Source organism: Octopus bimaculoides, chromosome 4 (genome assembly GCF_001194135.2).
Source record: "Octopus bimaculoides isolate UCB-OBI-ISO-001 chromosome 4, ASM119413v2, whole genome shotgun sequence".
Taxonomy (NCBI): Eukaryota; Metazoa; Mollusca; class Cephalopoda; order Octopoda; family Octopodidae; genus Octopus; species Octopus bimaculoides.
In genome coordinates, this window is record NC_068984.1 from 1,337,262 (window position 1) to 1,348,798 (window position 11,537).

The 11,537-nt window shown below is 37.7% G+C and overlaps 1 protein-coding gene across 4 annotated transcripts in view; it reads right to left on the reverse strand.

Moving 5' to 3' along the window:
• Window positions 1-11,537, reverse strand: part of LOC106869038 (sorting nexin-14) — a 147,039-nt gene that overhangs the window by 129,651 nt on the left and 5,851 nt on the right. For all 4 annotated transcript variants that reach the window (XM_052966848.1, XM_052966847.1, XM_052966846.1 and 1 more), the window contains exons 3-6: window positions 8,987-9,038; window positions 7,026-7,099; window positions 5,990-6,068; window positions 2,740-2,783 (exon numbers count right to left, since the gene is read on the reverse strand). In XM_052966848.1, coding sequence (XP_052822808.1) covers window positions 2,740-2,783; window positions 5,990-6,068; window positions 7,026-7,099; window positions 8,987-9,038 — 249 coding nt within the window. The remainder of the gene's footprint in view (window positions 1-2,739; window positions 2,784-5,989; window positions 6,069-7,025; window positions 7,100-8,986; window positions 9,039-11,537) is intronic.

The following is an 11,537-nucleotide window of genomic DNA, read 5'->3' on the forward strand; positions in this document are numbered from 1 at the left end:
GCCAAATTAGATTGGAGCCTGGTGTTGCCATCCGGTTTCACCAGTCCTCAGTCAAATCGTCCAACCCATGCTAACATGGAAGGCGGACGTTAAACGATGATGATGATGATGATGATGATGATATATATATATACATATATATAAATTCAAATTACGACAAACGTAAATAAACAAACGAAGTTTGCTTTTAGAAGCGTTGCGATGTCTTTTTAGAAAGTTAAAGAAGTGATTTTAAATTCTCAATCGCAGAATAATGCTAATAATATAGCCTGAACAGGATAAACTACCCCTATTTTGCAGAGAAAAGTGTAGATATTACAGTGGTTGTCTACTCTTTGTGCAGAGTTTGACCACCTCCTGTACCTATACCTCAGAACCATCAGGACATCTGATGTGACTTTTTAAACCAGACAATGGATTGAAAAGACACCCACAGAGGTTGCATGCACGATTTGGACCACCAAGGGCTGCAGTTAAGTTCTGACCTTTGTGTGTGTGTGTGTGAAAGAGAGAGAGAGAGAATAAGTACCAAACTTAAGAAATAAGTGTTGGAGTTGATTCATTTGACCAAGAATTCTTCCAGGTGGTGCCCCAGCATGGCCAGAGTCCAACGATTGAAACAAGTATAAAAAGTAAATACAGAAATAATAGATTGGCAGAAAGAAGGAAGCAGGAGAGAAGTGGTGGATTTAAAAGAAGAAAAGGTATTACAACAGATGGTGGGGGGTGGGGGTGGGGCTTTCCTCTTATGCCCTTCACCACTTAAGATATCTTGAACCCCCTATTGCTTTTCTGGGGGACAAAAGAAGGTCAAAACAGGAGACAGAAAGCAGACAGATAAGTGAAGTAAAGAAAGGCAGCAATGAAAGCTAAAAGTACATGTGAAGCACACAGAATAAAGTACAGAGAGAGAGAGAGAGAAAGGAAAAGTGAACATTAAGAGAATCATAAAGAGGAAACTGTGCAGAAGCAGGTCAAAGAGTTGGTGAATTTAGGGAGGCACATGGAATTTTGAAAGGTTGCAGTGTCCCCACAGCTAACAACTGATGCAAAGAGAGTTAAGAATGTCTTGGCTAAGGCCATATCACAATAGTAAGGACGGGATGTGGCCCACTGACCCTTTTCTCTAGTTCCTTATTATATTTCAACTGATAACTTTCATAGAAATACACCTAAATTCAGAGTAAGAAATATGCACATAAGAGTATGCACATAAATACTGTAGTTCTGTATAGGGAGTACAGGAGTATATGTAAGTACATGCACACAAAGTGGGCTTCTTTCAGTTTCTATTTACCAAATCCAATCACCAGGTTTTGCTCAACCAAGAGCTGTAGTAGAAGAATCTGCCCAAGGTCCACAAAGTGGGACCAAAAGTCTATGAAATAAGGATAACCATTCAGTCTGATATAGAAACTGTCAAAGAATAATGTAAGTATTGTTGAGCATGATGGAGTACCTAGCCATGTCACAAGAGGGTACTTAGCCATGGCATGACGGAGTACCTAGCCATGCTACAATGAAGTACCTAGTCGTATCACAATGGAGTACCTAGCCATGCCACAATGTAGTACCTAGCCATTCCATGATGGAGTACCTAGCTGTGCCATGAATTTCTTGAAATATAATTTTATAGCTTTAAAAACTCCAAAGTAATGTTTGAATATCTTGTAAAAATGTTTATTGATAATTTTCTTATAAACTCCATATGTAAGAGTAGTTTAGTTTATAATAAGAAATTCTAATTTTCAACTTTAAAACTTTAACTTTCCAAGAACTGGTTCTTATTTCTATTAAATCTTCACTGCACCACAAAGTTACGAAGACTGAGGATGACTATCAAAACACAGAAAAACTAATAAATATTAAATGATTACCAAAAACACAACCTTTGTTTTAATTAATTTGGAAATAATATATTTAATAGAAGAGACAGAACAGACAAGTGTTTATACTCTGACATTATATTATTTATATTATTTATATAGGACGTTACAGAAATGTAAAAATATTTAGGAAAAGCAAAATATAGTCCTTGATTTTTGAGAATCTGCACCAGTCCAAACTCTAATCCATTATACATCTGTTATACAGTTTATCCAAGCATCTTCTCGTCCATTGTCGTCGTCGTCGTTATTAAGCTGAGATTTGGAACCAAAATTCACTTGAAATTTTGAAGATCACGTTAAACACAAAGTTTCTATCATAGAATAATGAGTCACCTCAGGCACGGTGGTTTGAAAAGGTTAACCCTTTTGATACCAACCTGGCTGAAACCGCCTCCGGCTCCGTAGTATTGGGTTGTCCGGAAAGTTTGTGCCGATTTTTAAAGGAAAGAAAAAAGGTCAATAAACACTTGCCATTACATTTTTAATCAACCAAATATGAACCATTTTGTTGCACAATGCGTCTCCATCTTTCCTTTAACTTGGAAATAACCTCTTCCCAGAATTGAGGTGGTTTCATGGCAAATAAGTCGAAAGGTAAGCTACTATAAATCGGCACAAACTTTCCGGACAACCCAATACATGTCTTGTTTTCAAAAGCCCTGAATTAAAATCTTCCACTAAACCTTAGTCGCAATTTATGTTCCTAACATTAGCTTAATGATAACTAAGTTATTTTACTAAATTCTTTGTTATATTTAGAATTAATTGAAAAAAATACAGAGCATCTGAAAGGAAATACGGTAATGAAAGGGTTAAATAGATGAATAAAGTTATAAAACTGTCAACTTACTTGAACCAAGAATAGATGAAATCTTTAAAAACCAATTCAAGTAACTAGAAAATACAAAATTTAAAAACAACTGAATTAACAATATAAAATAAAATATTTTTTTTAATGGGAGTGAGAGAGAAGTAAAGAAAACAATTTGTGAAAAGTTTAGAGATAAAATTATTCCAACAATATTGAAATTAAACGGGTTTCATCACAGGACAACAACAACTTTACGATGTACATATATTCGTAACACAGTCGACCCCTTATTGTAAGGGATTCTGAAACAGGTTGGATCAGCAAACAGTTTGCTTGTTGAGGCTTATAAACAAGAGCATCAACTCTTATTAGATTCATTAATCTAAGGGGCTGCCTCTGGTTGATGAGACACAATAATGTTGGAACACCAGCTATCCCAGAGTTCCTTGCACTGATGAATGAAATGTCCTATGAACACAAATTCAGTGTAGAGAAGTTGATCTTCTGTGACGGAAGACAACAGTGATTAGCATAATTAACACCTGAATCTGTCAGAACAGAAGAACAAGTCTATCAGCAGCCGTGGCTCAGAATTTCACTGTTCGTGGTGCATCACCTGAGGATTTCTTATGAAAAGCAGTGTTTAATTTCAATTTCATTCAAAGTTTTCTGTGATTTGTTCAGAGTCTCTTTTGGCCACTTCATATATTAGTGAGTAGAAATATATTCAGGAATAACTGAGAGTCATCATTATATTAACCCTTTAGCATTTAAACTGACCATCGTCATCATCATCATCGTTTAACATCCGTATTCCATTTTTCCATGCTAGCATGGGTTGAAAGGCTTGACTAAGATCTATAGAGCTAGCAGCTGCACCAGGCTCCAATCTGATCTGGCAAGGTTTCTACAGCTGGATGCCCTTCCTAACGCAACATCTGACCAAAATATTCTACTTGCTTTATGTTCAAACTGGACAGCTCCAGCCTCTCACACCTACCCTACAATGTCATTTTAACAGTAAACAATTACATCATTGAAATTTCAAATCTACAAGATAATTCAGGATTTAATTCAAAACAATATGAACAACAAAGCAACCTGAATGCCAAAGGGTTAAGGAAATATCAGACCAATTATATTGTTAATTAACAACCCAGCTGTTAACTAGTTAATTGGCAATAAATATACATCATCCATTCAAATACGTAACAGGCTTCAGTTGTCAACATAATTATGCTTTTAGTCTTTTAATTTATAATAATAACAACAACAATAATAATAATCCTTTCTACTATAGGCACAAGGCCTGAAATTTGGGGGATGGGTCTAGTCGATTACATTAACCCCAGTGTTTCACTGGTACTTAATTTATTGACCCCGAAGGGATGAAAGGCAAAATTGACCTTGGCAGAATTTGAACTCAAAATGTAAGGACAGATGAAAGGCCAATTAGTAGCAGTAGCAGTAGTAATAATAATAATAATAATCATAATAATAATAATAATAGCTTCAAATTTTAATTCAAGGCCAACAAATGAGAGGAAGTACTCATCTGGTACTTTATTTGATTGACCTCAAAAGGATGAAGGGTAAAGTCAAACTCAGCAGAATTTGAACTCAGAAAATAAAGATGAACAAACAAAATGCCAAGAAAAAAAATAATAATAATAATGATGATGATGATGATGATGATGATAAGCAAGCAAGAAAGCAAGCACAATGAGACAAGACATCATCTCTGGCTGCCCAATCCTTGCCAAATCTGGCATGGCCATGTGGACAGAGGCATGGCCATGTGGACAGGGGCATGGCCATGTGGACAGGGGCATGGCCATGTGGATAGGGGCATGACCATGTGGACAGGGGCATGACCATGTGGACAGCTACATTCACTGAGCAACATGCCAATATTTCAATGTGGAAATAAAGAAGAAGTGGTACAGGAACAGGACAACAACATGGCCATAATAATTTGGAGATATGTCCATCCAAGGTGACAAAGAGATCAGGGCAAACCATCCAGACATTATGATAAAAGACTGGAAAACAAACACATGCACACTGAATCGCTTCTGATGAAAATATTTACCAGAAGAGGATGGAGAAACTGTCAACAGGGAAAGACCTTGAAATATTGGAGAAGTGAAACTGGAAATGGTACCACTCGTAATTGAAGCATTAGGCATGATTAAAAGAAACATGGAAAAAGACATAGAAACCATATCAGGACTCACAACACTACACACTAACCCCACCCAACCCAAAAAAATATAACTCTGCAAGGCACAGCCAACATCTTGCACGAGACTATCAGTTCAAGAGAACAGTTTCTGAGTGAATAAAATAACTTGATCAGATCAATCTTCAGACACAACAACCACCACAACAACCACCACCACCACAACCACCACAACAACCACCACAACAAGTATCTAATAATCTAAAACAACACAACTTAAACAACAAATACAAGATTAAGGCTTAATAATAGAATAATACAACTGATCAACAAGAAACAAGGAAACGAAACCCTTTAACAAAACTGGTGCAGCAGACTAACAGGGGGCGTTTGCATTCCCCCAGGCTACACAGAAATAAGAACACCATGTTGCAACACCATTGAGGTGCACCAGTTGATGCAGTTGAAACTTGCATTAAACTACCAAAGAAAAACTTATAATAATTCTTTCATATTCTGGCACAAGGCCAGCAACTTTAGGTGGGGGGGTGGAGGGATAGGTCAATTGCATTGAATCCATGGTTCAACTGGTACGTATTTCATTGATCTCATAACAAGGAAAGGCAAAGTTGCCCTTGGCAGCATTTGAACTCAGAATGCAGAGATGAACAAATTATTTGCAGTATTTTGTCTGATGAGTCTGCCACCTTGCTACCATAGTAGTAGTAGTAGTTATTGTTTCAAATTTTTACCACAAGGGCAGCTTGGGAGAGGTGGGGATTAGTCAATTATATCGACCCCAGTGTTCAACTGGTATTTATTTCATCGGCCCAAAAAGAGGAAAGGCAAAATCAACCTCACCAGAATTTGAACTCAGAACGTAGCGATGGGTGAAATACCACTAAACATTTCATCCAGTGTGCTAACCTTACAATAATTCTCCTTTTATTGGCCACAAGGGCTAAATTAGGGAGCACTCTACTTAGATGTTACAAAGAGACCATTTGACACAACATCAAGATGAGATTCATTCTCAAAGCAAAACATTCGTTTCAAACAGAAATTAAGGAAACGTTAAATATAAAAATGCGTGAAGCTGACATTTACCTCGCCAACAGCTTTGTCTACACTCTGTGGAATATTAATACCATTCCAAGGCTGGAAAGCTAGAATATTCAGCTCAGGTCTTTTAGGGAAAAAATAATATATATATATATATAAACAGTAAATCAACGAATAGAAACAGCAAAAAGTTGAGTAAAATGAAATAAATACAGTGATGCTTTGGAGTGCATCCTGCTGCTAGGATTCAATTGAGATGATTGGTTTGACTACACCTCCCCACCCAATAGTCTTGGAAGTTCTGTTAAGGGGGGTTATTAGCACTGCCTACCTTTCTGACTGAATGATTCACAAAAATGATAATGTGTATGACATTTTGGTAGAGTGAAATAGTCAGTCGTACCCTCTACTGCAAGAAACTGGTTCTGCTATAACCCTTTTTTTTTTCTTGTACTTTAGCCCTTTCTACTCCTCCTCATCATCATCATCATCGTTGTTTAATGCTGGCAAGGGTTGGACGGTTTGACTGAAGACTGGCAAACCAAGAGGCTGCACCAGGCCCCATCCTCATTATTGACTGACTGCATCTTTGTACATAAATCCTTCATCTCTCACAAACCATTATTCATCTACACCTAAGCTTCCTTAAGGATCACCAAATTATTGAGAAGAGCAGCATTTGACAGGGGTCAAACACCTCCAAGTCAATGAAAGCCAGCAATAGGAATTTATTCTTAGGCAAGTATTTCTCCTGCAGTTGCCTCACTAGGAAGCTTACATCTGTGGTACCTCTTCCAGGCACAAAGCCAAGTTGCATCTCATCTAGGTCAATCCTAACATGGATCAATCGTGCTATGACACTCTCTCCATGACCTTCACAACTTGAATTCCTTCGATTAAGTAATTAAACAAAAACATTGAAACAAAAATAAATACAAATGGTCAATATGATCAACTAAGTCCCATCAAGTCTATGCTCCAGTATGGCCAGTCTAAATCAATTAAAAAAGTATTTGAAAAAGACAGAAGTTCCCCAAACTAACCAAACATAGAAGGTAATAGAAGGTGAAATGTATGTTACCTGTGACGAGGACATTTTCTTTGTCCACAAACACTACACATTGTTTTCATCAAAGACAGTTCCTCTTCTTCTTTCTGTAAAATTTAAAGTTGAAATTATTTCCAATTTTTATTAAAATTTTCAAATCCACAAAAATTAAAAAAATCTAGAAAAAAAAAGCAATTTATCAACTGATTTGTTTGAGAAAAAAAAAGAAAAAAAGAAAAGTAAAGAAAATTTAAAAAAGAAAAGTAAATTCTAGTGTGTCCCAGTGATTAAATTAGTTGTTGTTCATTAGAATGGTGATTATTTAACATTTAGCAATAACACCCAAAGATGGACAACCAGACGACATCTTTTGGTCAAACGAGATATCTTCCTCCTATTAGACTCCTTAACATCATTTCTCAATTGAGCTCTTGTCTCACAGGTCTTAACCAGCTTTTAATCATCGTCTCTCACCTTGATTCAGTGGCATGTAAAAAAGCACCCATTACACTCTTGGAGTGGTTAGTGTTAGGAAGGGCATCTAGCCGTAGAGACCATGCCAAACCAGACTGGAGTCTGGTGCAGCTCCCCAGCTGACCAGCCCTCAGTCAAACCGTCCAACCCATGCCAGCATGGAAAAATGGATGTATGATGATTATGATGATATGTGTGTGTGTGTGTGTGTGTGTATATATATATTCTATGACTTGTTTCAGTCATTTGACTGAGGTCATGCTGGAGCACCGCCCTTTATCTGAACAAATCGACCCCAGGACTTATTCTTTGTAAGCCTAGTACTTATTCTAGTGGTCTCTTTTGCTGAACCACTAAGTTACAGGGATGTAAACACATCAGCATTGGTTGTCAAGCAATGTTGGGGGGGAGGACAAACACAGAAACACATATACATGTATGACAGGCTTCTTTCAGTTTCTGTCCATAAAATCCACTTAAAAGGCATTGGTCAGTACAAGGCTATAGTAGAAAACACCTACCCAAAGTGCCACAGTGGGACTGAACATGGAACCATGTAATTGCAAAGCAAGCTTCTTACTACACAGCCATGCATATATATATATATATATATATATATACATATATATATGGGAGAATATACGAAAAAACAACAACAGACGAGGACAGGTGGTGTAAATAACAAAAGGATGTATTAGTATGACGCTTGGGAATACGGAAAGTCTCTCTCTCTCTCTCTCTCTCTCTGTCTCTCTGTCTCTCTGTCTCTCTCTCTATATATATATATATACTTTACTTAAAAGCAGCAGAAAATATAATAAAAGCTGTTATATATATATATATATATATATATATCATCATCATCATTTAACGTCCGCTTTCCATGCTAGCATGGGTTGGACGATTTGACTGAGGATTGGTGAACCAGGTGGCTACACCAGGCTCCAATCTGATTTAGCAGAGTTTCTACAGCTGGATGCCCTTCCTAATGCCAACCATTCCGAGAGTGTAGTGCGTGCTTTTACATGCCACCAGCATGAAGGTCAGTCAGGCGGTACTGGCAACGGCCACGCTCAAAATGGTGTATTTTACGTGCCACCTGCACAGGAGCCAGTCCAGCGGCACTGGCAATGATCTCACTCGAATGACTTTTCATGTGCCACCAGCACAAGTGCCAGGAAGGCGACGCTGGTAACGATCACGCTCAAACAGTGGTGCCCTCACGATTTCGCTTTCACTTGCCCCAACAGGTCTTTGTACCCGGTAATTCCCAGGGGTAAAGATGTTCTGTTGAAATGCCTTATTACTCTGATCTAAGAAAACAATTTCATTATAACTTCCACATTATAGTGAACTTTGTCCATAATTTGAATATATTTCTGCATTTCTGAGGTTTTTCTTTTTCATCTATTATTTTACTTTAATGCGTTTTTATACCAAAGTTACCAAAATACAAACACAGAAACAGCAAAGAAATTAGAAATTATTCATGCAATTTATAAGCATTTATTTATACTTACGAGTATTTTCCGATTGTACATAAACAATAAATTAGGGAGCAGGGAGTCCTTACTGTCAGAAAGTAGAAATAAAATCATTTTTAATAAAGGATAACAAGAAAACAGAAATTATTGAAACCATTACAGAATTTAGACAAAAATTCTACAATCAAAGTCCAAATCAGATTTAAATAATTTATCTTAAAAATTCCGTTTTTGTTTGTTTGTTTTTTTTCCTTTTTTATATTATGATCATCCTCATTTAACATCCAACTTCCATGCTGGCATGGGTCAGATGGTTGGACAAAAATCAAACAAGCAAGAGGACTGCATCCAAGCTGCAGTGTCTGCCTTGACATGGTTTCTGCAGCTGGATCCCCTTCCGAGCGCCAACCACTTTACAGAATGTACAGGGTGAGTTTTATATGGCACCCCGGCACTTACAAGTAATTTAAAAGGGAAATTCCCTTAACTGAGCGGAAGGTGAAGCAGAGAAGCTAAAGCGGGGACAGGTGCCTAGCTATGGAGAAGATACAGCCCCAGATGGGAAGAGAGATAGCAGTGATGAGGTGGCAGGGTGTGCCCTCAATATACAAGAAGGGGAATATGAAAGAAAGAATAGGAACAGAGGATTAGGAAGGGTAAGTGGGGGGGGGGTAGATAAGTTTTTGAGAGTGTGAAATGAATGAAAAACGCTACGTTTAGAAGTGTGATGGTGAAGTGGGTGTCAGAGAGATGCAGTGTAGGGAAGGCTTGACAAGAACAGATGGAAGCAGGGGCAGAGCTATAAAATGATTTTAGGACCTTAGTTTTGTTGAGAATGATGGAACTGCATAATCCCAATGAATCACCAACTATCTTGGTCCTTTCTTGTCCCTTCCATCAAACTCAATTGATGTAGGAGGTCACAGGTCAGTCTTTACTTCTACATCCCATGTCTTCCTTGGTCTCCCTCTTCTACAGATTCCATCTACCTTTAGTAAGCAGCACTTCTTTAGTCAGCTCTCCTCATCCATATGCATCACATGATTTACTAGCAGAGTCTTCTCCCTTATTACACACTACATCTGATACCTCTTACGTCCAATTTCTCTGTCAACAGACTGCACTGATCCAAGAACAAGATCATCAGCATAGACGAGTTCCCAAGGGCAGCCAGTCTTAAACTCTTTTGTTATGACCTGAAGGACTAAGATAAGAGAGGACAGAGCAGCAAACCCTTGCTAACTCCTCCTTGCACACAGCTTGAACATATCCCACAAGACATTCATCAACACCTAGCACTCTCGATAGAGAGAGAGAGAGAGAGAGAGAGAGAGAGAGAGAGAGAGAGAAAGAGAGAGAGTGCAGGTGACTTGTCAAAAGCTTTCTCCTGATCAATGAATGCCAGGAGGGTCTTTACATTTTATATTAATTGTTGGTGTTGTTGTTGTTGCTGAATAGTCTGAGACAGGGCAATAGAAATTACTCCATTATTGGAGCCATCATCCCCTTTATTGTCATAAGAGAAGTGGTGGGTTCAAATTCACTTGTTTTGTTGTCTATGCAGATCCTAAGCTTAATTCTACATGCTTCAATCAGGGGACAAATACAGACCTTGGGAAAATATTAATATTATACAAGTTAAACCACCATCGTATTCCAAAAATTTTATCTTTCATCGATTTCATGCTGAACTAGAACAAATTTTCACCCTTAGCTACCACAAGATTTAGTAGACACAGCTTTATTATTATTATTATCATTATTATAGTGTCCAAGGATCCTGTTGTTGCAGGGCCTTCACTACTGGTGAACAAAAGAGAGGAAGACCTTGATAACCTCAGACCAGTAACTTGTACTAACTACTTCCAATAGGGCCTACTCTGCTGGGAGACACCCAGGGACCAGATGAAAATGCTAAGCCAGATAATGGATTAAGTTTTAGATCTAATTACAGTAACACTTCTTCTGCTCTTCCACAGTTTTTATTGACCAAATTCTTCTATCGACCAAATTCCATTCCCAAAACTGGAATCAAACTAAGGCAATGACAAAAGACATTTGACCAAGACACCACACAGTAGGATTGAACTCAAGCCCAAGGGGTTGCAAAGCAAACTCGTTGGGTTGCTACATTAGAGAAGTCAGGCAACTAATTGGCTCAATTTTACATGGATTGTTGGAAGAAATGTTTTGTAGAGAGATTCACTTGTTATTGCCAACCACTGCATTTGCTAAGTTGTTCACATCAATATGATATCAGAGAGAAGGACTCTGAAGGAGAGGAACAACAGGAAGAGGAAGTTGAAGGACATAAAAAGACTCTCATTGGAATGGTATTTCAGAAGTAAAACCGAAGGGTAAGGATACCAAGTGTCCAAGTGTAATAATTTAGAAAGTTTTGGGATTCTATGAAGGTTGATTACAGCAACACATTAAAAAACAATCAAATGAAAGTTTTTTAAATGGTTTTAGGAAGCAATGAACAGTGTCATGATCTGTTTTACGTGAATCCTGAGAAGGTGGAAATTGGAGGGAATCCTCAAACCAAACACCTGACCTGAATTTTACCTTTTTTTTTTTTTTTTTT